Consider the following 27082-nt stretch of genomic DNA (forward strand, 5'->3'; position numbering starts at 1 on the left):
ATCATCAGTCTTACAACGTTGTCCTTATGCCTTTGTGACAATGGTGGAGGGGAGTTTATACCTCCTGGGGACCTCCTTACCTTCCTTGATGATGTCGATGACGTCGTCGGCATTGAAGCTGAGCTCGTCAGTGTCTTGGGCGTCGTAGGCATACAGTGCTTTGCACTGGGGCACCTGGGGCTTGGGTTTGGGTGCAGGTTTGGGCCGCCCCCCTCCTGGCGGTGGCCTGCTGACGGTCTGTCTGTGGGCACTGAAGACCAACGGGAGGGAGGGAGGGAGGGAGGGAGGGAGGGAGACAGAGAGAGACAACAGGACAGTTAGCTTGGAGTTTCATACCTGTTCAATAGTTTGAAGCTATTCTACTGGGCTTTGCTACAGCAGTAGGCTGTTAAGAAAGCCTCTGGTGATGGTGTGGCTTCAGCAAGGGCTGTGAAGTTAGAGATACGCTGTATCAATGTGAGAGCTTGTGTGGTAGTTATGATTGCATTGCACATGTCTGCCCTATATTTTTCCTCCTGTGATTCACAATCCAACCACTAGATGGCAAGCAATCCTATAAATTGATAGGGTGTTTCAACATTGGAAGGGCATATTGAAGAGATCAGAACACTAGGTATTCCACAATATGTATTTGTATATAATAAATAAATGTATTTATTTACTACAGAGGTCTGGGGATGAGACAGAAACAGGACCTTCCACAAAGTAAACCAACACACACATCCGGAGAGGAAACACCAGTGAGAAGCCAGATTTTGGTTCTCTGTTATGAATTCAGAATATCTCGAATGATATATATCTTCAATGAGATATATACATGGGTGAGGGTATAAGAGTTTGGACGTGTAACGTGCAATCAAAAACACAAATTACAAAATGCACTTAATTTTTTTGGTGAACTCAGATCAGTCAGTAATTATTAGGGATGCACGATACTGGATTTTCGGCCGATATCCGATCCGCCGATCTGTTCCAACTCATTCGGCCGATAACATCTACCGATACCGATCCCTACACCTAATTGCAGAGATCATAAAATCTCTTCTGTAGTGGAATTAACATAGGGCCTACAGTATTATTATGCATATTCTTATCGTGTTGGCCCACCAGCAAATGCAAATGAAGCTTAACATGATGTAATATTCATTCTTGGTGCAAAATAAGATGGGAGGGGATGGGTTCGGCGGATATCGGCGCGTTGGCCGATCTCCCATCTTGCATTTTAATGCCGATATCGGCCGATACAGATACCATGCCGATAATATCGTGCATCCCTAGTAATTATGCATGTGACAAGCCTCTTCTTGCATAGCGACTGGAAGCATGTTACTGGGCTCTAAACATTCTTATGTCCCTCATGATGTGAGGTTATGAATATGAATATGACAGATGGTAATATCCACAAATCAGACAATAGGCATAAGCTTCTGATCCCACCATCAGCAGAGAGACCTACAAGCGAGAGAGAGAAGCGGCTAACTACAGGAGAGATGTACTACACGTCATGCCAGTGAGCTGAACCACCACGACCCAACACACCAGAAACATTCAGACTCACATTCCTCCATTTGAAGCTGTCCGACCGCCTCCGTTACTATAAAGGAATACATCAGCCATGTTACAGCAAGACAGTGTGTGTGCGTGTGCGCGCGTGCGTGATAGAGTGTGTGTACCTTATTTACTCAGAGATACCCTCACATACATCACTTACTGCCCCACTCACCAACAATATTGATAAGCCTAATAAACTGATTATTATTTTGTGACACCTCATACACACCTTAGATACAACGGGTGTCAGTTCTTCAAAAATATATATACAGAATATATGGAATATATCCCTGAATGATATTCTTTGTTTTGGGATGGATTATGGTTCAAACCTTTATCCACAGCGTGAATGTGTCTAGCCATGTCTACTGTATGTGTAATAACTCATGACCAGGCCCTGTGTGGAGTACTGAATGTGTAATAACTCATGACCAGGCCCATTGTGGAGTACTGAATGTGTAATAACTCATGACCAGGCCCATTGTGGAGTACTGAATGTGTAATAACTCATTATCAGGCCCTGTGTGGAGTACTGAATGTGTAATAACTCATTATCAGGCCCTGTGTGGAGAACTGAGTGTGTAATAGGTCATGACCAGGCCCTGTGTGGAGTACTGAATGTGTAATAACTCATAATCCGGCCCTGTGTGGAGTACTGAATGTGTAATAACTCATGCCCAGGCCTTGTGTGGAGTACTGAATGTGTAATAACTCATGGCCAGGCCCTGTGGCCCTGAGCGTGATGGGGCAGAGTGCTCACCCGGCCGCCCCCTGGTCCGGAACCCTCAGACAGTCCAGGTTGGCTTGCGGGCGGCCGTTACTCCGCGGCTTCAGCTGATTGGCGCCGGTAGGCAGGAAGGGACGGGCTGACGCGTCGCCTGACGACGGGGGCCTCTGATTGGAGTGTTGCGAGGAGTTCCTCTGATTGGCGACATGGTTGGTGTTCTTCAGGCCGCCGTTCTGGTGGGCGACTGGAGAGGAGAGGAGGGAGGGAGATAGGTGGATGGAACAGCTGTGCGAGTCATCTGACTCTAACCCTCAGAGTCAGCATACAGAGAGGCTAGACGTAATCACGAAACCGTTGGTTGAAGTTGTACTGTACCTGGGGGCCCGGGTGCAGCCCGTGAGGGAATGTTCTGGTGGGTTCTGGACATGTTGGTGCGACCCTGAGTAAAGCTCTTCTTGGTGGGACCTGCAGACAGGACTTACAGTCAGCAAGACACCCAAATGGATCGCTCGGTGAAAGTTATGACGCCATTTAACCTAACGCCATCACAATGATATCCATTTCCCCCTGAGAGGCTAGAGACTCTATAGATTATAATCAGCCTCACACATAGTAGGTGTGTGGATGGTGGGCTCCTGGTTCCCTGGTTCTGTAATACTCACGTGTGTTCTTGGGCATGCCGGGCCCGATGCTGACCTGCAGGGTCTTACTGGAAGGCTTGAGCATGGCCACGTCCCCCTGGCCCTGGACAAACTGGACCTGTCGGGAGCCCCCCCCACTCAGGAAGCCCCAGCTCTCCTTCTTCAGCTTCAGCTCCAGCCTGGGGGGACAGCCAAGACATTTGACCTTTGACTTACTACCTCACTCTAACGCTAGGCCCGAAGGAGCATCGCTGAAGTGAAACCGCGTCATTCATCTGCGTTAACGTACGTGGTGGCGAACTTGAGCGGGAGTTTCCTCTGGGTCCTCTCCTCGAACCGGCGCGCCAGCAGGCTGAGGAACTCGGTCTTGAAGGTGCACTCCAGCAGGCTGTCGTACTCCTGCTCGTGAAGGATCAGGAGGTCGTCCTGCATGGTGCTGAGGAGGAGGAGGAGGAGGAGGAGGAGGGACAGGCCGTCAAAGAGGAGCAGCTGGCTCAAATGTAATGTACCTGTGGTACAAGTTTGAGCAGATTTCCTATCTCCACACTTTGTTTACACTGTGCAAGCGGCTGGAGAAAGGTCTGGCTGGACTCATTACCATTCGGGGATGGGGAAGGGGGGGCACTTTAAACCAATGTCAATCGTCTTCGGTGGGGCGGTTGCTAGGTTGTCGTTTCTCGTAGTCTGGATTGGATCTGATTGGGCCAAGATTCAGATCCGTCGCCACTGATTGGGCAGTGACAGCTAATGACACGGCTTATCCACAAAACCTACATCCGTTGAGTCAGACCATCTCAGAGGAGACAACTAAGAAAGCTTTATACATTCGTGTCAACATTTTGAATATGTATGAATGAATGACTTCCATGCGCAAGCTATATCAGTTGTCAGGCAAATTTCTCCACTGTGACTGACCGGTTCCTCCGGTCTCTCATTTGCATCTAGCTTTAGAACATGCAGGCCAGCAGGAAGGAATACCTGTCTCTGTGACACACACAGCGATGCACTGTTCCCCCCAATGAACCCAGGACCTCTCCAGCCAGCTTTTTACAACGCCTGCTTTCCCTCTCAGCAGCACCTGGTTCATATTACCCACAACCCCCCACTCACACCGACTCAAAAGCCACATGCCTGTACCTCCACAAAGCCTTCTGCAATGTCCCCATAGACTGTAGCTCCTCCCCTGCAATGCATGTGATGCATTCTGGCACACGCTGTATGAGCAGGACAACAAGCTGTACTAACCGGCCTTTGAATGGCTGACGTTGAAAAGTACTGCACACACCTTCATTAGCATAGTCTGGGCTGTAACCATCCCACTGCTTTTGTTTTTCACACAGCCTCCACACACAAAGGAACAGTCTCACTATACATGCAGAGGAGCTTTAAATCAGTTCCGTATGTTTGTAATACTCCATGTGTGACATTTAAAGGAACACGGGGACTTGATAAATAAAATTCAGGCTTCAGGCTTCAGGATTCAGGATTAAGGCTTCTTGCATTTCTGCAGATGGATATAGTTTAACATGGTGGGTCTGTCTCTGCCTAGTCTGTCTCTGTTATGTGTGTGTGTATGTTTTTTTTTTTTTAATAACTAGTAACTTTTCCACTTTTCAATCAACAACAACTCAGATTGTCTTAGCTGTGTCAGTTCCAATGGTTGGTGAAAAGGTCACAGTTTAACTAGCTAGTGACCTTGGGTCTGCAGGTCAGGCAGTGTGTGATGAAGGGGTGTAAACACCCCTCTGGGTGGGACCAAGCTATTTTGAGTACCCAGAAGCTCTCGCTATGGCTACCTCTGGGAACAAGCTATGATATTTGTGGACACCAATGAGAATCCGATCGGGATTTTCAACCGTATTCTGATTGGCTCCCGCAGGTAGTGGGCGGTGCGGAGGTGCTGTTTTGGACTCTGATTGGTCACTGACTGCTGATTTTCCACTTTTCAAGTATTGCTAACGAGTCCTGTACTCCAGAAAGCTGTCAGTAGTATATCTGGCACACAAGGTGCGATTGACTTTCTTCTACGTAAACTCTCACTTCACTTTGTTTTTATTACACAAACGGCAAAGTGTATTACTGTACCTAAATTAGTTTTTCATTTAGTCCCGACTATACGCTCCTAATGAAATAATGTTCAAATGCAACTGGGTTTGTAAGGTAGGCTAATGCGCTGGCTCCGCCCCTCTGCCCGTGTTTTGCGGCGCTTGATTCCAGACTGACCTTAGAGAGACAGCCAGGATCTTCTCCACCTCCATCCGTCTCTTCAACACCTCCGTCACCTGACCCTTCTCTGGGCCCTGCTTCACCTTCTCTCGTCCAATCAGGTACACCGACTTCGGCGTCAGGATCAAGTCCCTCTTGATACCCTGGACATGCGGACAGACAGGGAGATGAGAAATACCGGTACCTCTCAGGTCAGTCTTTATTTTCAGTTGGACGTACGGGTATTACATCCAGCAGAGAATATTCAGAGTGACGGCTTGATCAACTAGGCAGGCTCACCTTGAAGCGACGGTCATATTTGGTCACTTTGTCAGCAAAGTCGATCTTCTCCCTCTTGGCCAGGAACTGCCGGAGCTCGGGCCTGTCGTCCATGCCCAGATAATCCCCCACGAAGTTCCTGTTGAGGCTGTGTCTCCGTCTCTCCTTCCTGTTCAGCAGCAAATCAGAGGCTGGGGAGGGAGGGGGCACATGGACAAGAAGCCAATCAGAGGGGGACAAGGACAACAACAGATCTCCAGCCCTACTCTGACTCGTGCCGCCACTGGAGAAGTGCTTGTGTCAGTCAGAGTTAGTTAGACGACCACTCACCTTCCTCCCTCATCTGGACATACTTCTTACGGGCCACATGCTTGCGCCAGGCTCTCTGGATGGCCCTGGCGTAGCCGTCAAACTTGCGATCCCTCATCTCCTCCAGTAGGAAGAGCTAGAGAGAGAGAAAGAGAGAGAGAGAGCGAGAGAGACAGAGAGAGAGAGAGATACGGAGTCATTCAGCCATACCTGACCAACCTGTGTCAGCTGAACATACTGGGCATACCTCAGTGTTCAGAACACGCCTAAATACAATAAAAGGGATGTCTGCACAGACATACTGTACATACCTGCCTCCAGCGGCATCTTTCATTGCACATATCAACAGCACATGAGGTAAACCATTATTTTTCCACACAGAAATATGAAGTGTAGCAGCGGCACCATATAGAAACGGAGGCTGTGCCGCGGGTGGGTGTGCCCTGTCCTGAGGCCACCCTGGCCGCGTCTGAATGATCTCTCTCACTTCTCTGGCCTCCCTGTCATTTCCTGGTGAGCTTGTGGACCTGCAGCCTGCTCTCTCCTGCCCTCCAACAGACTAAACATCCTGCCTCACTCACCCTAGCGACTGGCGCAAGCCTGGCACACGCGCACGCACGCACGCACGCACGCACACACGCACACACGCGCACACACACACACACACACACGACACAACTGTAACCGGCCACAGAGACCCTGCCCTGTCCCATCTCCGTTGTTGCTATCACTTTGTGTTCAGATCCAATTTTATTAACAAAGCACATGCTATATGCATGCATGCTACATCTAGGTATGCCACCTCGGTATGCTACAGTGTGTAGACACCTGTAATGTGGATCAATACAAAGGTATAAAAAATGCAGCTGAACTGCAGTACCAGCCGGTGTTTTGGCAGTCTCCCCGCCGCCAAGCACCACCTGTCGCTGACTGATACTCCGCTACAAGCCCCGCCATCCATCAGTCATCACAGACAGAGAGACTCGGCTCGGAGAGCTGGCCGGGAGTCAAACCAGTGCATTTAATTGCATGCTGAGGAAAAAAAACCTTTCTTAGGCCTAAACTAATTACTTTGTGTCAGCACCTTATCAGAGAGGGAGGCTTGTTTGGAGAAGCCTGGGGAGTAATCTCAGAAGCTGCTCCCGTGTGATATTTGTGTTTCATAAACACACCTCAGAGTCACATGGGCCCAGATGGGAGGGAGGGAGGGAGGAGGGATTGGTTGCCCACCGCTGCAATCACACACTCTGGAATAACTCAGAACATTCAAGCCCAGCTACAAGGCTTGATTCAAGACTCAGGTGTGTGTGTGTGTGTGTGTGTGTGTGTGTGTGCAACCATGGCATACAAGCATGCTTGTGTGTGTGTGTGTGTGTGTGTGTGCGTGCACACATTCTTGTATTTGCGTGAATGAATGTATGCGCAAATGTGAGCTCACAGACTAGCCACAAACACAGCATTCATGGGAACCATGAAAAAGAACTGCAGTGACGATGGAAAAAGCGAACCCCTTCCAACGTCTCGCCACCTCCATGACCACAGCACCACACTTGTGCTCCAGCTCCAGAGTGCACTTGAGTCAACAGAGTTGACGTAGGCACTGGCAGGGCTGGGCCTAACTTCCCTCTCCCTCCTCCCCCATATCACAGATACACACATCAACACTAATGCCTTTTTATGGTGTTCAACTTAAAAAGTCTTGGATTTAAAGCTACATGATATATCTCTACACTTTGGCGGCCCCTTTGGCCGAGATAAAACCTGCACTGCATTTTAAGAACCACACTTCCCACAATTCCCCACTCACTCGCTGTAATGATGGGAAAAAAATATGATAAACCTGAGTGGAGCAGACTGGATTGGAAGATTGTAGCTACTTCAATGGACTTTCTGGAAGGATGGCTTCAATGCAGGAAAATACCGGTCTTCTTTCTTTTATGTGCATGTAGATAAATTCGCGGGGCAAAGTGTTTGTTGTCTTTCAGATATTGTGACACGCAAAATGCGTTACTTCTGCTTCCACCACAAGATTTCCCGCCAGTGTACTAGCCAGTTCACTGAAATTCTAAAATAATAAATTCACAGGGTCTCATGCAGTCTCATGTCACAAAAAATGTTGGGGTCTTACTAAAGCCAATTTATAAGCTAATAGCAAGTAAAGGTGAATATTGAATATATAAAAAAGTTCTCATTGTGCTTAAAAAAAACAACGACCTGAGTACAGTAGGCAGAACTACAGCCTGCCAACAACCAAGGCAACAGTATCACGGCAACCTGGCCTGTCACTCTAATTCTACGACCTGTACTGTAGCCTCCCATATGAGAGGGCAGTCAGGTAGTTTTAGTTGATAGTTTAGTTGTTGTTTTTTCTGGAAGTTAACAGGCTTGTGGTATATTTTCCTGGAAAGCCGTCCGGCGGAGCGGTATATTTCCTGGAAGAGGGCAGTTATGTGGATAGAGGTCAGGGGGGTCGTACCGACTCGGGGGCTTTGATGAAGATTTTGGTGCGTCCGAGCTGGAACTGGTCGTGGTCCATGTTGACGGACTTCAGGAGGTGAAGGACGCCCTGCTTCTCGTCCCCTCGCCACGTTGGCCAGGACTCTTTAGTCAGGATAGCGTACCTGAGGAAGACACACAAGAGAGGGAATTAGAGACCGACTAACTACTGTAGGACATTACGGAGAGATAAATCCACTTCTCTCTCTTTTTTGGCATGTTGGGACACTTTTGGGGCGTAGAGAGACACACGGTGAGCAGTGCGGGGACCCTGGTGAGGCCTAGAGGATGTGCTGCACATTCCTGTCCCTGCCCTCTGAGATGCAAGGAGGAGGAGGTGAAGGAGGCCTGGACTGCATTAATACACTCACTACAGGTCTGGCACAACACAACAACCAAACCCTAACTTCAGCAGTGCTTCATCACAGCCAGTCTCATACATACATGTATATATATATATATATATTGTATGTACGTGTGATGCTGTCGCAGCTCAGGCCATAGTATGACAGTAGCCTGGACCCCAGTGTGTGTGTCTGAGTACCAGTGGTTCTCAGCAGGCCCTGCGCACAGCCTGTTCCATCTGCTTTGCCAACACCAACATTAGCAAAGTGAGCACTTCCTGATTGCCTCCAAATGCTGACCCTGTCCTCTCCCTGAGAGAGAGTGAGAGTGAGAGGGAGAGAGAGGGAGAGGGAGAGAGAGAGAGAGAGAGAGAGAGAGAGAGAGAGAGAGAGAGAAGGCGAGACGCACACATAACCCACCCTGCCTCACTGATTTTGACAGAGGGCCTACAAAAGCAGCCCCTGTCCCTGTTCTGAGAGGCTACAGCAGACACCATTCTGCAGGGTGCTACAATGACCATAGCAGGTGAGTACATGTGCCATGGCCGACGCCTGCCTGCCCCGCCCTCTCCCACGGGCGACTCCCACCTGTTGAGGAACTTCCTGAAGATCCTGCGGTAGGCGTAGCCAGCACGCCTCACCCTGATGTTCTCCTTCAGACCCAGGTACTCCACCTGGTGCTTCACCCTGAGAAGATGGTGGGGGAAACAAATCAGCTGAAATTGTTTTGGGCACAGATACGTCACCGCGACTAAACGAAAAAATCTGTAGGTTCTTTCTAACCCATAGTACAAATCAAAATGAATTCTATGGTATGCTGTCATTATTATATTTAACAAACAGTCTCCCTGGCGTTTCCCCAGCCTTCCTGTGCGAGCTGAGGTTCCGGTGCTAATTAACGAAGCCAAACAGAGCCCAGCTCCCCTCTGGTCACAACAGGAAGACCATTAGGCCCCGAACAATGCAGCAGCTCCCTGCTTCAGTACATCTAGTACACACACACACACCCCCTCCGTCCAGAGAGAAAGAGCGGGGAGCAAAACCAGAGAGTGAATCAGAGGCTTCCTCAGTCACATGTTCTAGAGGCTGTGCTGGAGAAGCGAGGAAGTGACACAATACAAAAATACATCAGTCGGCAGACATGACACTTAGTGTAGCAGTACAGTCATCTCCTCCTGCTCAAATGACAAACGGGAGGGGAAATCTAAAACTCTACCATCTTCTGTAGTGTAGATGACCCTCCTACAGAAAATGCTGTTTACACTGGGCCTGGGGTTAGCTTACGTTAGACATGAAGCAAGGTGGTCAGCGGTGGTGTAGCGTTCTAAACATTGGGTTCCGGGTGCAGCTGACCACCGGGGCCCAGGGGTCCGAGCCCTGGTCTCGCCAGGTCAGAATATGGCCGGATCCCACAGGGGACTAGCATACTGGGCCGGGGACTAGCATATTGGGTTGGTGGTTAGTTTGATTTCGGCTTGAGGGTCTGCCGCTCAACAGCGACCCGGTTTGGAGTCAGAGTCACAGGCTTGACAGAGCCAGCTGGCTCTCTCTTCTGGATCACCGACCGCAGGGTTGTGTGACCAACCCTCCACAGCAGGGTCAGGGGACAACTGGACAATTGGTTGGGTGTGATTGGCTACCAAATGGGGTGAAAACAGGATAAAATCTGTCCTTTTTTTTTTTTTACATAAAAAAAATAAATAAAATAATATATATATATATATATATATATATATATATATATATATATATATATATATATATATGAAGCAAGAGGTCGCTAGTCAAAAGGCATGTAGAGACTTTCGAATGTGAGTATTACCAGCGTGACAGATCGCACAGGCGCCACTATGGCAGCCCCGGTGTTTTGTCCCACCCTGTCCACCATGTCGTCCAGCCTGTCCTATGTTGTGTGCAACAGTGTATGCCTCAACCCTAGTCAAATCCCTAGTATGTGTGAACCATATACATTGCCAATAAAACGGATGTTGAATCTTGAAGGATCTTGTGACACAAACATATGGAGAGTACAAGGTGAACAGACTGACCGGCTCTCCTCCCAGTCCTTGGGCTTCTTGGTCTCGTTGGGTTTGATGCAGCGGATGTAGTGAGGGGTGCACTTCATCAGTGTGCTCACCAGGTCATTGGCTTGTTTCTGAGGACAGCAGAAAAAATAAATAATGATGGAGGCTAGAGGGAGAGACAGATAAAGAGTTTCCCGTTTCCAAAGAACTTTGTTTTTGACATTGAGGCGTGTTGGGAGTCCTGTCTGTTGCCCACGCAGGACAGCCCAGGGAGGTGTAGGCTGAAAACCACACCCTGATTAACGAGATATCGCCTATATCTCGTCTGGAGACACTGAGATACACGAGACACTGAAAACCTAGCAACCTCATCCAAGATACACTGAGACACTGTGTCCGAGTGAAAACCTGGCAACCTCATCCATGATTAGCAGTGTCATGTTTGAAACAACACAGAAACCAGGCTAAAACAACACAGGAGTGAATGAGCTTTTCATATCCCCTGGCTCTCACCGGCCAGTGAGAGAGGGAGAGGGTCACAGGTGGCCGTCTGGCCTATAGATACAAACACGTCACTGGCGTATAGTCCATAGACAGACGCGCCACGTGCGGCTCAACACACCTTGATCTTACTGCCCGCGGTCGTAGGACGGCCTTTCTTCTCCGCATTGAGGTTCTCTGGAAACAGGGCCCTGATGAAACCGCTGCAGAAGAGACACAACACAGAGTTAGGCCTGAACAGAATTGACTAGCAGCGTTAAGGGGCCGGAGCTGAACGTCTAGGGTTGTTTTTCACTGGGTTCTCTCAGCAGTTAACTCCCTGGTCTCTGAAATCTCAGAGCTGGACGCCAGTGCACCGACCGCCCAGTATTGTTGTCGAGTTGGAAGGGGACAGAGCTGGAGCAGGAATAACTGTGGTTTTCAGCTGATCTCAAGCCAAACTGTGACATTCACTTCCTTGAAATGGTGCCTTTTTTTTATTGCGCTGGTGGAAAGTTTCTACCAGCGAGTATGGTGGTATTCTGGGTTCCTTTCCTTTCAATCACGATGCAGTGTTTCCCCCAGTCACAACAAGCTCTTCAAACCATGATGGATCTGTGCTGGTCAGAATGTAGCACATACTTGCGAGCATTCCAGAACCTCAGGATATTCTCAAAAGGAAAAGGCGCTTTTCTCAGTTTATCACGTAATGTGCTTTAAAACAGCCACTCAGAAAAAGTCCACGTTCAACAAACATTAATTATTTCCAAAGTCCAAGTTGAAGAAAATGGGGACCTATGGCAATGCATTGAAGATACATCATTCTTTATAATTAGCAAGCATACAATTCAAGCTGAAATAAATACAAGAGCTTGCAGATTGTCACTTATGCTGTCACTTGTTTACAAGTTAGACACCAGTGTTTGAGCATGAGCATGAGATAAATAGTCATTTTCTGGAGTGCATCTTTCCCAGTATGGCTGTCTGTCTAGACTTCAACTTGGTAATGAAGGCCATGGGGATACGGAGGAGGATCAGTGGGGCTTTGTGTGTGCGCTGTGCACATGGACCCGGGGACCGTTAACAATGTCCAGCTGACTATAATGATCTTTCCTTTCTTCTCAGAGAAGACCTGCTGTTCTGAGGAATGAGGCTTCTTCTCCCCTACACACTTCTATTGTGTTTGGGTCGGCGCGTGTGTGTGTGTGTGTGGATCCTCTGTACAAGTATACATGCATGCTTGAATGTGTGAATGACCACAATGACCAGGAGTTTTCGTTTATCTTCGTATACGTACACGTTTATGTGTGCGTGTCCAGCCATGTGTGTAGACTGTGTGCGTTTATATGAATACGTCTGAGAGCGCGTGTCTGAAAGGGGCCTCAGCGTGACCCCCACCTGCAGGCCCCACAAAAGCTCCACAAAGGAGGGGGGGTGGTTGTGGGGAGGGAGGGGGCTGGGGGGGCTGAGGGGCTGTTTGCACAGATGGTCACTGCGGCTAAAAGAAGGCCCAAGAATGAACAAGAGAGACCCCTCCTCTTCCTCAATGCTTGTCTCTAGGGGGACGGAGCCCCCTCCAGACCTGAAAAGTCCTGAGCAGACCTCCAGAGCACTGCCCTGGGGGAAGGGGGGAGGGGTGGACAGATGTAAGACGCCCCCCAGCCCTGCACACTTCTATTGTGTCCCGTCTGCTTCCAGCTGCACTGCTCGTCTGCAATTCCCATTCGGATACATTCACGTACATCAGAACAGAAGATGTCCGTTGTGCGAATGGTGAACACAAGGCTCGGTCAGCTGCCTCCGCCACATGACGCCATGGTGGCCATGAACGAGCCGGTATACTTACATCTCGCTGCTCTGCATCAGCTCGATGAGGTCGGTGAAGAGAACGTCTCGGTTCCTCTCGCAGAAGCCTTCGGCGTCGTAGGACACCTGTGGGAGAGAGATGGGGGGGGGGGGGATTAAAGACCGCGAACGGACAGTTGGCGCCTTCACGTGGCTAACTTACCGCTCGGTCTCGCCTCAACACAGGTGCTCTGGAGGAGTGGACCGTGAGAAGCACACAGAGTTCACCGACAAAAGAGGTCTTTTTGTTGTCAAAAAGTACTGATTGATACAAGGTTTTCTGATTAATAACAGTTTGTCTTACTAAGATCCATATATAGTAGCTCTGGAGTCTACAGCAGATGTTTGTGAAGGGCATTGACCGGTGTTACGGCTCCCACACTCTACTGTGCTATGATGACCTGGGTGGAATGTTCTAAGCCATTGCTTGGAAGCCCTCCAAGGCTTTATGGAATGGCTCATTAGGCCTGGGGCATGCAGGGTGTACCAGCCAGGAACCAGCCTGACACCAGCCGGAGACCTACCAGAGACCAGAGCAAATCTGGACTGTGACACGGGACGAACGTAGCACAGGCCGTGAGAACGACAAGAGAAAGCGACAGGGAGAGAGAAAAAAAAATGATCGTGGTAGATAGAGAGAGAGATGCAGAGAGAGAGAGAGAGGAGGCCTGGTTATACTTTTCGCGTCCGCTAGTGCGCGAGGGTCCGTGTGACGTAATTTTCTACTGTGTCCTCCAATCGGACAACAGAAGTAGTATAAACAGAACCCCTACGCGTCCGCCCTGTCCGCGAACGCGTCTGTTTAGGAGGGTAACCCAGGCTAGAGAGAGCAGGTGGAACGCACGCTGCAGTCTACAGACCTTGCCGGCGTAGTGGTGGATGATGAATCCCTGGTTCCAGCTGTTGAAGTGTTCGTGGGAGTTGATTTGCACCCGCAGCTTTTGTAGCATGGTCTGGTCCGCGCCCTCACCCACGGCGTGCATGGTGGCGCACACATCATCCAGGATACTCATGATGCCAGGGGGATTCTGGGAAAACAAGGGTGAAAGAGATCATTAGTGTTACAGTAAATATGACATCAGTTATAAACAAAGTTACAGCATTCAGAAGCCAGTTTCATGTAGTCCACCATACGGATATGCAAGTGGAGATGCCAACTGTCTCTCTATGAAGTCTTCATTCATTCCAGGTGACGCAGCACACGATTAATTCATAGCATGGCATCACATAAGAAGCGTGAATCGACTGGTTGTGCACTTGGAACAGCCACACACACACACACACACACACACACACACACACACACGCACACGCACACGCGCACACACACACACACACACACACACACCGCGGCGGAGCCGATTGAGAATCAGCTACCACATTGCCTCTCAAGATCATTGCACACCCACACACACACCCACACACAGAGTGATGTCATCGCAAAAAAACACACAGCTGCTGTCCATCTGCCCGCCCCGGTCCGCAGGCTACAGTGTCCACAGGGCCAGCGGGCATCCCCGGCGGTACGACAACAGCAGCAGTGTCTGCGGCTCCCTGCAGCCATGGTGCATTCAGACAACACAGGTTTGTCACTAAACGGTGACACAGTTGCCCGTTAGCCTGCCACGACCTTGGCCAACCAACTGGCAGCCGGTCTGAAGCCCAGAACAGTCAGATAGTGACACAGACAGACACCCCCCAGCCCTTCCCCGGCCCCCTCCGCTCCGTCGCTCTGCGCAGCCTTAGCTGGATGTCCACTCGTCTGTGAGGGCAGCCCTTGTTGTAGATTTCATGGATTAGTCCCCTCGGCGGGACGGATAAATCAAATTAGGCGGTCTGTCGGCACGTTTGAGGATGTTAGGACCGCCCGTCATGGGAAGAGCGGGTGACGGAGACTTGCGCGGCCCCGGCTGTAACTCAGCTTAGCCACCGTTTGCTCTCTTGTTCGGGGCACAAAGGCGACAGGCAGAACGGATTAGAGATCGGAGGCGGGACGTCATTCGGATCCTGTTCCTCCCAAGGAGAACGCTGGCGGATCAGTTGAGTAAGGCCGCGGTGGCTTACCACTTTGCTCTCGATGAGATCACAGACGATCTTGTTGTTGAAGTATTCAATGGGAGTCCACCTGATGCCCTCTTGTACGTACTCCTCCTATGGGGGGGTGGGGGGAGAGATACAGAGAGAGAGAGAGAGAGCAGTTAGGTGATATACCTCCCAGAGAAGGAACTGCATTTCTCCCCTTATTGTCCTTGTCCAGAAGACAACTGACGTTACCTGTTCGGCTTTTAGTGTCAGCTCAATGAAAATCTGCTGCAGTTTCTCATTGACGAAGTTGATGCAGAACTGCTCGAAGCCGTTTTTCTACAAACAGAGAAGAAGAAAGAGACACTGAGATCAGAGCATTATCCCGCAGACAGAGTTATGTCAGCCTCGAGACCACAACAGAGGTTGGGGGGGATATCCTATGGGTTTCCTGAACAGGCCGTGTTTATGGAGGCCACGTTATCTGCCTATGTCCACCTTACTCTGAGGGAGGAAACCATACCAGACGACACACAGCAGCCCTCTGTAAATCTAGGACCTTACGCCTTTATCTAAAGAAACCATAGTGTACAAACACAGCAACCCACCGTAAACCTGGGACCTTATCTGAAGAAACCCACAATTCAGGGCCTCTCCATACTAACATACAGAGGGGGTGTATTTTCTCCATAGGCTTTATTTATAATAGCCCTGTGTGTATCAAGATAGAGACTGTGGACAGAAACCGGACCTCACCCGAACGGACCGGTCGACGTTCTCATCTAAACACCCTCGTAAGGTGCTGTGTCAGGGCTCTCATACAGTACGTTACTGTGACCTACTGTAATGCTGGCTTCATCTCATTATGTAATCAAGCCCAGTCCTATCACCCACCCTAGGGGGCACCCCTAAGACCCCTCACTATGCAAAGGAAACAGATAATCAGATTAGAATCGTGCATTAGAGGCCGTTGTCTCAATCAGGAGACTGGTCTTAATCTCCCCCAGTCTGATCCTTAGCCTCAAAGCTGTTACCATCGTTAATCTAATGTACGGATGAGGTGGCTGTCTCTAGGTGCTCTTAAGCAGCCTGCACACTGCCCCAGCCAATGCCAACCAACGCCAACCAACCATCAACGCCGGATTGGCGTGCCATGTTTGTTGGTGACTGTTGCCGTCGATTGGATGGATTTTGCAGCTGAATTTTAAACTTCTAACATTCTAACAGCAACTGCCAATTTTAGAATGTTGGGAGTTGGTTGGGTTGGTTGGGGCAGCATGCAGGCACACTAAGGGCCCATTCATACTCTACGCAAGCTACACTAGCGCGAGCTACGCAAGGTGACGTTGACGTGTCCTTGCGTAGAAATGTGTGTCATGCCAAAAATATTAACCTTACGCGAGCGCAAGTGGCATTTCACAAACCAATAGGGGCACTGACAAACCAATAGGGGCACTGACACAAGGCAGCGCCCTCGCGTGCTCAGAGTGTACCAAAATACTTGCGTAGAGCCCGCATTCACAGCCGCGTCAGCATAGTGTGTAGAGTATGAATCAGGCCTAAGACAGAGAACTCTGGGTGGCTGTGGCTCAGTGGTAGAACAGGTCATCCAATTGTACTTTGAATCCCGCCTCCTCCTGTCCACATGTCGGAGTGTCCTTGGGCAAGACACTGAACCCCAAATTACACCGAATGAGCAGGCTAGCACCTTGCATGGCAGCTGCCGCCATTGGTGTGTGAATGTGTGTGTGAATGGCTGAATGAGAGGCCATTGTAAAGCACTTTGGATAAAAGCGCTATATAAAGTGCAGTCCATTACCAACTCACCTGGAATATTTCAAATCCGTAAATGTCCAATACTCCGATATTCAGCTCCTGGTGATCCTTCACCATGGCTTTGTTGATGGACTGTAATGAAAGAGAACAGTGTGTTATGTGACTTTCTAATCGTAATGAGAAGGGCAAGATGAATAGCACGTCATGTCGAGTGTCCATTCACACCTCCACCAGGAAGTCAAACACCCGTGAGTGCAGAGCCTTGGACAGGGCGTCACGTGTGTAACAGGCCTGTTCCACGTTCAGTGTCACGTCGATGGACTCCAGGGCATTGCCCCACTTGCTGTCCATCTTCCTGCTGGTCAGCTTCTCTTTCAGACGCTTCTGGTCGATCCCCAGCAGGAATGCAGGGAAGGCCAGGACTGCAGGGACAGAGAGGGGGGGGGGGGAGGAGGGAGAAAGACAGAGAGAGGGATGCAGGGAGAGAAAGTGAAGGAAGGAGGGAGAAAGAGAGAGGGAATGAGGGAGATACTGTGACAATAGAATGCAATTCCGTTCCTGTCCTCCCCTCAACAGCCACAACAATTGAGCTGCACCTCCTAGAGGCCTGTGCAGAGCAGTCTTAACCTGGCCCTCTCTCCATCCCCAGAGGGCCCCTCCCCGCCCCATTACCGTGACTCACTTCCCCTAGAAGGAAACAGCTCTAAGGCCTGCAGTATGACAGTGTCTGAGAATGCGTCAGGGGCTAAAATATCATCCTATTAGTGTGCGAACGATCAGCAGGCTGACAGCAGAGCAGGCCTGGACACACACCGCGGGCCAGGGTTATCATCATCACATCTGCTGAGGTCTGGAGATGCCCCAATTTCTCTCTCCATCTCTCTCTCTCTTTCCATCTTCACCGACACTATCACTAAGCCCTACATCTCTTCCTGACCCCAAAATAACTATCACAACCAGTCCAGATATTCTGGAGTTTATGTGTATAAGGAAATCGCCTTTCTACCTCTTCCAAGTGGATCTAAAGCATGGATTCGTTTGGCTGAGCGCGAGTAGATGTTTACGTGGACTTTGGTGTGGTTTCATGCAGGGCACCATGGTCTTGATGATATGTGAAACACATTGCAGTGCAGCACCAGGCAGAGCAGACAGGAAGTCAGACTGGGGGAAAGGGTGGAAGGGGGAGGGGGGGGGGGTGAGGAAACGCAGAGATTAGGGAGCGCTGTTGCTCCGCCTGCACGGAACAGAACGCGGCTTTGTACCCTGGCAACCAGAGGGGCTACGTTGCCTCGTCCAGCCCAGAGGGGTGTGTGTGTGTGTGGGGGGGGTGGGGGTGGGGGGGGGTTGGGGAGGCTTAGAGCTGGCGGAGGAGAAGGAGGGGAGAGAGGGAGGGAGGGGAGAGGGAAAGAGGGACAGGAAGAGTTGCGTTCCTCAGAGTAATTTTAGTTTGTGATGTAATACGCCCAGACATTGAAAGTGGTGTTTTATTTCCCAGGGTAATTTGGCGTGGCCTGGCGCTTGGCCGCAGCCCTGCATTAACACAATCAAGCTTTGGGGGAGTAACACACTACGCCAGTGGAGACGTGCGCTCCCTGAACTCCCCATGCAGGGCAGCCCAGGACAGCGGCCCTCACAAAGAGGCCGACGTAGACACTAGGCTACACAGACGGAGAGGCTAACTTAATTTCCCTCTCAACACTCGTTGCTTACCCTGGTGCTCCCATCTCGTGACTCCTCTCACAGTCATGACAGCACCGGTCTGGTATGAGTCTGAGCAGTGTAGCTGCCTGCTACCCTAGAGGTGCTGACTGAGGTTGGTTAAGGGTTAGCATCTTCCTCCCACTAGCCACCTGCCACCTCTGACTGAGGGTTAAGGTTAGCGTCTTCCTCCAGCTAGACACTTGCTACCTCTGACTGAGGGTTAAAGTTAGCGTCTTCCTCCAGCTAGACACTTGCTACCTCTGACTGAGGGTTAAAATTAGCGTCTTCCTCCAGCTAGACACTTGCTACCTCTGACTGAGGGTTAAGGTTAGCATCTTCGTCCGGCTAGCCACCTGCTAGCCCTAGAGGAGTGCAGACCGAGGCTACGTACACTCTTCACTCTCCACGGCGGCGTAGTTCCCTGCCTCCTTGAAGTTGATGTTCCCAAGGTGCAGCACCCCAGCCACGATCTGCAGGACCAGGGCGCGGTCCTGTCCTGAGATGCCGATCACGTCCATGGCATGCTGGGAGAGGAGACGAGAGAGAGAGAGAGAGAGAGAATGAGCACGTTCACCCGGGGCTGTAATGGATGTTCACTTACTGCTGTGGTACCTCCACCATGCTCTCTAATTACTGCTGTTGTGGTTGGGACAGATAAACAGAAACAGGTGAAGGAGGAGGAACTGGAAACACGGGAGGAGAGGAAAGGTCGAAGACCGACAGAAAAGAAAGAGGGAACGGTAGTACGACAGCAATAGAGTCGTAGAGAGTATGTTCACACGTTGTGTGATTGATATGGTCGAACAGAACAATGCTGGGACAAGCGTCACATACCATAGTCTCCTGGAAGTCACTCTTGTCGTTGATGTCATCCACCTTGTAGGATCCAGACTGGTTGAGGTAACTGTAGTAATCAAGGCTGGTGATTCCCAGGCTGCTCTTCTGCTCTCCTCCGGCTCCTTCTATCAACTGTGGAAACACCACAGGGGATTCGAATTTTATGAATTGAGTGTTAGACAACTCTCAACTCTACAACTTCTGGACTTAGTGTAGATTGCTCTACAGCAACTCCAGACAGACGTCTACAGGGGCTCCCAGCCAGTCTCCTACTATGCCCTTGTCTTACTAAGGGCTCTCAAGTGTCTCTCTCACAAATTAGCACCATTCATGTTTCATACTTTCCAGTCTAATAATACAATTCTATATTCAGCTTTCATGTGTGAAGGAAATTGCAATATGGGATGGCTAAACCGCCCCCTTCTCTTGTATTGACTTCAAGCGTTACCCAGTGAGAACAGCTCGACCTGCTTTCAGCCGCCAAATGGCACTCGTTCCTGTGTGTCCTGAATTTCACTCACAGCCGCTGTGGTGTGAGCCATTTTAAATCTGTTTTTTCCCTCAGCCCTGAAATGTGCATGAACACTCTGAAAGAGACACGCTCAACACCAGCCCTTGCTACCTCAACCCACTCACCTGATAGAATATGTGGAAACTCCTCTCTCCAGGATTCCTCATGACGACGCGCGATTTCTCCAACAGGAAGTTGGAGATTTTCCCCCCGTCTGGCTCGCCGCCGGAACTGAACTGGATCTCAAAGTATTTCCCCTGAAGGATGAGAGCGCGGCGCTTTAGTATCAGAGAGAGCTGTGCTAAAGCTGAAACACAGAGCTCTCAGAGGAGGAAATAACACTCTGGATCAGGCTGAGTTCAGGGTGCACACCTGCAGACCACTGGTGTGTGTGTGTGTGTGTGTGTGTGTGTGTGTGTGTGTGTGTGTGTGTGTGTGTTTGCCTGTGTGTGTGTGTGTGTGTGTGTGTGGGCGTGCATGTGTGTCTCCAGACAGGTCTGTAATGTAATGTCTATCCCATTCCCAGTCCGGTTGAAGGCCAAGCCCTGGAGTGCACCAAGGCACTGAGACACCATTCATCCACGCAGAGACTTCCTTAAAAGCAGTGTTCTCAGGCCATTTATGTCAAATCTAATTTACTCTCTGCAAACTAGACCAAGAAAAACAGAACAGAGACAATGCTGCTGTCTCTGTTAGCCATGACTACAATACTTCCCACTGAAGCTCTGTTTTTAAAGTTTGAAAAAGTGCTTTTGAAAGTATACACTTTCCAAGCTATCTGTCTCTTGCATACTAACAGTATGTGCATCAGTGGCTTTGGAGTCAGCGACTCGCTCTCGCTGTGCAGTGTGTCCCCATAGTGCTGGTTAACCAGGCCACACTTGAGGCTAGCAGTCCAAGCCAAGAGGGGTCAGGAGGAGGCTGGAGCACGCCTTATAAAAACGAGGAGCATACCGGGTAATTCACTATCTCTTTTTTTTCCCCTTCTCCTCTTGTCTTTACTCTGTTTGAACTGGACATCCGTATGTTTTCTTTGGTTCCAGTTGAGACCAAGGAGCACATTCAAATCAAGTCAAGGGCAACAGACATGTGCCGGCAACATGATGTTAGGCGCCCCCGTTCAGCAATGAAAACAGCCGAGGTTCAATATAGACGTGGAAGCCTTACGAATCTGCTGGAGTTGTTGTTCCTCACGGTCTTGGCATTGCCAAAGGCCTCCAGGAGAGGATTGGACTGCAGGATGATGTCTTTGACGTGCTGAGGGGACACAAACAGACAAGACTCAGACCCAAACCAGACCCAGACCCAGATTAAAACCCAGACTCAGACTCAGACCCAAACCAGACCCAGACCACACCCACATCAGACCAGACCCAAACCAGACAGGCTGTGTCAGTGACTGGCAGGTACGGTATAGCACAGGGCAGACAGACAGCGGGTAAGGAGACACTACACTCTACAGCCCTCCACACCCCCACTGCCTGGTCGACGTGAACTCTCTGTGGAACTTTCCACAGGCGCGCACACACACACACACACACACACACACACACACACACACACACACACACACACACACACACACACACACACACACACACACACACACACACACACACACACACACACACACACACACACACACACACGTCTGGAGTACATTATCTTTTCCCATGAGCCATCTGCATATCAGAAGCGCATGAGTTTTAGATCAGTGAGACAGAGCTATTCAAGCCCTCTGTTAATGTAGGCAGGAGTTGAGTGGTAGCATTTCTTGGAATCTTTTACGTCCCTGAACTGTTGTCCTCCGTGAAAAAAACATTAGTGGCAGTTGGAGGTTCAAGTTCAACAGCTTTTATACTACAGTACATTCCCCAGGACCCAGGAAACCTAAACACAGCATAGATTCACACATCTAATCATAACATTCTGTGAGACAGCACCCAGAGAGTTTTAAAAACGCATTTGGTATTCACGGCTACATAAAATTACACAGTCTCTGGCACATACATTTGTTTAGACGTGTGATTCCACACCGGAGATGTAAGATTATTTTCAAGGACAATGACTCATGGTGACAAGAAATGTGACATAGAACTGCAGCGATTCACGCTGCATGAGTATGTATACATACACCACACTGCATGGACATATACATAAACAACAGACACACACCACATACATATATATATATATATATATATATATACATACATATACATACACACACACACAGGCATGCATGCACATGCGTGCGTGCGTGCGCGCGCACGCATACACACACACACACACACACACACACACACACACACACACACACACACACACACACACACACACACACACACACACACACACACACACACACACACACACACATATTATTCCAGCACACAGGAGAGGGGGAGGCCATGGGAATGAGATATGGGGACATCAGAGGGACCTGACCAGGCTGAGTGGAGCAGCAAGGGGAGTGAGAGAGGCAGGGGGCTTCCTTTAACAATGGCCGCCTTTATTCAATAAAACAACAGAGATTCCAGGGTTCATTTTATAACATACTGCATGGCTCAAACATAAACAACACAGATACCGCCCACATTAAGAACGATAATACTCAAGTTATTAAAATGATTTGAAGAGGAAATGCGCATTAGACTTTCAGCATAAGCTCACGACGTCTATAGTTGGTGGAAAGGAGATGACAGTCAATAGTGATGCATACTGTTCCTCTGTCTGTAAGAGACTAATTTGAGACAACTGCCATCAACTTTGAACTGGAAAGGGTGGAAAGATCTGTAATCAGACCGAAACGATGACTAAGGCGCGCTGCAGAGTCTGAGAGGAAGCGTCTCATGATCCAGCGTCGTTCTGACTGGAAAAACCAAGAACTCCAGAGTGCGGTGGGCCCGTCATAATACCAGGACGGGGAGGGATGGTGGTGTTGGTGGGGGGGTCTGTGGAGAGGGGAGGCTAGGGGACAGGACATCTGCTGAGCTGTGAGGGAGCCAGATGGCTACTGGGGGGTTGGTGTAGTGGGTGACGGGATCTGCTGAGGTACTGATATTGAGGGATATAGAGATTTGAGCTGAGGCTGGGTGATGGACATTAGAGGGATGTTGGAACACATGTGGTTAGGAGGCTGCCTTACTGATGCCTTCACCTGACCGACACAGACATGGATGGTCCTCCTGGACTCACCTGCACTTTGGGGCCTCCCCCCGATACCCTGGAGATGTAGCTCATGATGTACTTGGCTGCAACCGTCTTCCCTGCACCACTCTCTCCGCTGTGGAACAAACGGAGAGAAGAGAGAGAAAGAGAGAGAGAGAGTTTTCAGAAGTTTTTTTTTCGTAGACTAAACACAATAATCAAGATTTCATCCAAGATATATCAAACCAGACTATAAACCAGACTAAACTCATTATCCAAAAACTTGGAAACTGGTCTCTACGACTTGAAGTAAAACCTTAATTCCCTGCATGTGCACCCCAAAAGCTAATCATACTGTCCCTCCACTCAGATAACATTGATCTCTGTCTCAGAGGACCTGATAACACAATGCTTCTCAGGAACAATGAACGGTTCAAGTATGCCTAAATTGTTTTCAAAAGTGCCAGCGAGCGGTCATGAGGCTGTGGAGAACCAGATAGTATAATTACCTTGAGGGTTACCCAGCCCTGTTATTCAATAGGGTGTTCTGCTTAGAACAGTTGCTACGATACAACCGTGGAAATAGTATGCGCGTACGAGGGCGAAAGAGTAGCCAGTGAATTCACTTTTTCTAGAACTTCCAAAACGTACAAATACAGAAAAATCAGTTGAACATTTAGGGTACCAAGCTCCAAAGGGTTAAATAAATCCCATTTAAGCGTGCTTTATAAGGGTAAGAGGGTTTTTACCAAAATGCTTATTCATGGTCTCTTATCTTCTTATCCATAATCGAGACAAGTCTTGCCCACTCTTTTGGGACGCCCATTCATTCAACACTCAAGGCTTTGTCACGCAAGATAGATACTGGTTATCTCTGTCTCCCTCTGTGTGTGTGTGTGTGTGTGTGTGTGTGTGTCTGTCTGTGTCTGTGTGTGTCTGTCTGTGTGTGTCTGTGTGTGTCTGTGTGTGTGTGTGCGTGCTTGCAGGCGTGTGAGTGTGTGTTTGTGTGTGTGTATTAGCAGAACAGCAGTTTGGCTGCCAGTCAAAATGGACTTCCTGTCATTATCCCGGCCGAGACAAACCCTTCACCTCGCAACAACGGTGACCTGGAACAAGCGACTCGCTTCAAACTTCCTGAACAAGCTGATTTGTGGAACACCGCATTCTGACTTCCTCTCCACGGAGACTGCTCTCCCTGCGCGTAAACGTATATCAGGATCACCGTCGGCTCACGCACAAAGCTCATCAATCAAGGTGATGGGAGGGAGGGAAAACTAGTGACACTAATCCGGCGTTGTCACATTTACTCGTTTTTTCTTCTTCTTTCTTTTCCTCCATTTCTTTACTCTCCTTCTCCTTGTGTCTTTCCTCCCGGACCCCCCTCTCCCGGACCCCCCTCTCCCGGCCCCCCCTCTACCGGCCCCCCCTCTCCCGGACCCCCCTCTCCCGGACCCCCCTTTCCCAGTCCCCCCTCTCCCAGTCCCCCCTCTCCCGGCCCCCCCTCTCCTGGACCCCGCCAGGGTCATGCTTATTTTGACATATGTGTTTTGGCAGCAGATGACAGAGCAGACTGTTTTCTATTCCATTCTCTGGCGGGGGTGGTCGTGTCAGCAGTGCCCTTCTGAGGTGGCCCAGCTGCAGCAGAGCTTCGGAGGAGCTGGAGGAAGTCACGGAAGCCACTCGTCCGGAGCGCCACTCCCGTTACGCCCCAGCACCAGTAACCCTAGGTGCTTATTCATCTCACTTACGGCGACACTATAGCCCCCGCTCCAGTGTACGGTTCCGGCTAGTAGGTAACACACACACACACACACACACACACACACACACACATATACAAGCGCGTACTTATGCACACACGCACGCACATACAAACACACACACGCGCGCACACACACACACACACACGTGCACACGCGCGCGCACACACACACATACACACACAGACCATGCAACAGAATGATTAGAGGTGATCCTGGGTCAGACACTCTAGGCATCAAGACGACCTCTAACCTCTCAGAAGGCCTCTGAGCTCTGTCAGTAACTACAGCCTATCCTGTCACTGTGGTGTTATTGTCCTCAGGAATCCCTCTTTCTTCCCCGCCGGGTCTGGAGTTGGACTTCAGATTGTATTTTTACCCTGCTAAAGGCGTGTGCCCCATTGTTGTAATTACATGGCTCTCAGATGCTAAAGACATTGTTGACTTCCTCTCACATTTATTGGCCAAAAATGGACAGAAGGAGAGACGTGTCATTCACTGTACGGCGGGCTTAGTGTAAACTACCGCCCCCAGCCAGCCATGTGCTCTCTGACGTCATATATGGTTCAGCTTGATGGACTAACAATGGTTTTCATCATTCATCATTACTGACATTGGCTTTGAAAAATATGCATGCTGAACATGAACTCCAACTACAGTACCAGTCATCAGTCCGGAGCTGCGTTCTAGTGTAATAGGCAGATCCGGAGGCTTTTGAAAAATTAGGCCTACACTGTGCTCACTTCACATTATAAAAATCAAACAGGTGATTTAGGAGTTTGCGCTATAGCCTGTAGTAGGCATATCTTAATGGATATAGCCTAGTTAATAGTTATCAACTTGGAAATAATAACAGGAGTCACGAAGGGACAGTTGACGCACGAAGAGAAGGAGAGTAATACTGTCAGAGGCACAAACCTAAATTAAGAATACAATATTTAAGCTGACACGACCAGAACAAATGACAGGGCAGTCAGCACCATGCCAGTTCTGATCTTAAGGGGCACATTGTGTTCCCAAGAAAGTATAGTGTGGAGCACGCACACACACACGCATGCACACACACACACACACACATACATACATACATACATACACACACACACACACACACACACACACACACACACACACACACACACACACACACACACACACACACACACACACACACACACAGATGATGATGTGTGACTGAGCCATGGTTGAGCTCTCCGGGCTTTCATTGTTTCTGTCACATTGCATAATCTATATTTCCTCCAAATGTGGCTTTATCCATTAAGAGTGAAAGATGGATTCTCAGTTTCCATGAAACAATGACCCATGACTCAATGTTTGATATCACTAAGAATGAAAAACGATACATCAGCTCAGTACTGGACCCAAGAAACAACAGTGCAGAAGAGTCAAATAAGTGTAAAAAAAAAAACTTTATGAGCAGAAGGGGAAATCCACTAAAAAAAGAAAGTTCAGCGTATTAGAACTTTCCTTTCTGGGGATAGAGCTATGGAATCACTGGGCAGAGCACTGGTTAAAATGGACCACAAAAACAGTCCAAAAAGACAGACAAACTTACAGTAAAGAACAAACCCTTCCCCTGCACAATTTGCAATGGCATCATTTGTGTGTTTTAGGCTTGTAGTGTCATCAAAATCTACAAAAACATATTATTTCCTTGGTTCTTTGGATATAAATCACCTCTCGAAAAGGATTTGGGAGTGCAGAAAAAAGGACCTAGTCAGGTGTTCACAGAGGTTTCATCTGGTTGAGTTCACACAGCTCAACCAGCTGAAGTGACTCATGTCATGTCGGACTGCACATGTTTTTAATGAGTGGGAGAGTAGCGGGTCTGATACGGCGCGGGTCTGACACGGCACAGGTCTGACGGCTCTGCCTGGACAGCGATTTCACGGAGGCCTTTGTTTGTTGATCTGTCCCATCACAAATCCACGTCCATTCCTTTATGTGGGGAAACTGTACTGGCAGCTGCTCACTGAGCGCACAACGGGGGGAAAGTGCTGAACCAGGGGCCATTCGCCATGAGGTAAGCACTACGGTAACCGCCCGCGCCCAGGTGACTGGCCCACAGGATAAAGCCCCAACCATGAGACAACCCCCCGCCCCCACTGGCGGTCTCCTCTGATTGTGCCTAGGGCCCCAGAACACTCTAGTCTGCTAGGCGCTTCCAGGAACCGAGCTCGGGCCCTGGCAGAATACTTTAATAGTCACTTTTCACACGGTGCATTTGTTACTTTACGATCCTTGCTAGTTTAAAAGAGACCAGAAAGGAGACGGGAGGCAAGGGGAGGAAGTTGGGCAGGGCCTATGATAACTATGCAAGGCCAGTGAGTCAGTTCAGCTGGTAGAAAAGTCAACAGCTTTTGACCATAGAAGGAGAACAGTGAAATTCCCCCCGAACTACTA

The 27082-nt window shown here is 49.4% G+C and overlaps 1 protein-coding gene across 2 annotated transcripts in view; it reads right to left on the minus strand.

Moving 5' to 3' along the window:
• Window positions 1–27082, minus strand: part of myo1ea (myosin IEa) — a 47691-nt gene that overhangs the window by 2141 nt on the left and 18468 nt on the right. The window contains exons 5-28 of one of the 2 annotated variants that reach the window (XM_084436918.1): window positions 22947–23034; window positions 20916–21005; window positions 19874–20005; window positions 19235–19369; window positions 18792–18924; window positions 16925–17121; window positions 16751–16831; window positions 15176–15262; window positions 14966–15052; window positions 13762–13929; window positions 12903–12988; window positions 11199–11280; window positions 10601–10707; window positions 9141–9239; window positions 8189–8333; window positions 5734–5848; window positions 5425–5594; window positions 5143–5288; window positions 3209–3355; window positions 2941–3098; window positions 2654–2743; window positions 2312–2522; window positions 1559–1594; window positions 81–250 (exon numbers count right to left, since the gene is read on the minus strand). In XM_084436918.1, the coding sequence (XP_084293044.1) occupies window positions 81–250; window positions 1559–1594; window positions 2312–2522; window positions 2654–2743; window positions 2941–3098; window positions 3209–3355; window positions 5143–5288; window positions 5425–5594; window positions 5734–5848; window positions 8189–8333; window positions 9141–9239; window positions 10601–10707; window positions 11199–11280; window positions 12903–12988; window positions 13762–13929; window positions 14966–15052; window positions 15176–15262; window positions 16751–16831; window positions 16925–17121; window positions 18792–18924; window positions 19235–19369; window positions 19874–20005; window positions 20916–21005; window positions 22947–23034 (2960 nt within the window). The remainder of the gene's footprint in view (window positions 1–80; window positions 251–1558; window positions 1595–2311; window positions 2523–2653; window positions 2744–2940; window positions 3099–3208; window positions 3356–5142; window positions 5289–5424; window positions 5595–5733; window positions 5849–8188; window positions 8334–9140; window positions 9240–10600; window positions 10708–11198; window positions 11281–12902; window positions 12989–13761; window positions 13930–14965; window positions 15053–15175; window positions 15263–16750; window positions 16832–16924; window positions 17122–18791; window positions 18925–19234; window positions 19370–19873; window positions 20006–20915; window positions 21006–22946; window positions 23035–27082) is intronic. The other variant, XM_084436919.1, reaches the window with a different exon arrangement.

This window comes from Borostomias antarcticus, assembly GCF_949987555.1.
Source record: "Borostomias antarcticus genome assembly, chromosome: 4".
In the NCBI taxonomy this organism is placed as follows: Eukaryota; Metazoa; Chordata; class Actinopteri; order Stomiiformes; family Stomiidae; genus Borostomias; species Borostomias antarcticus.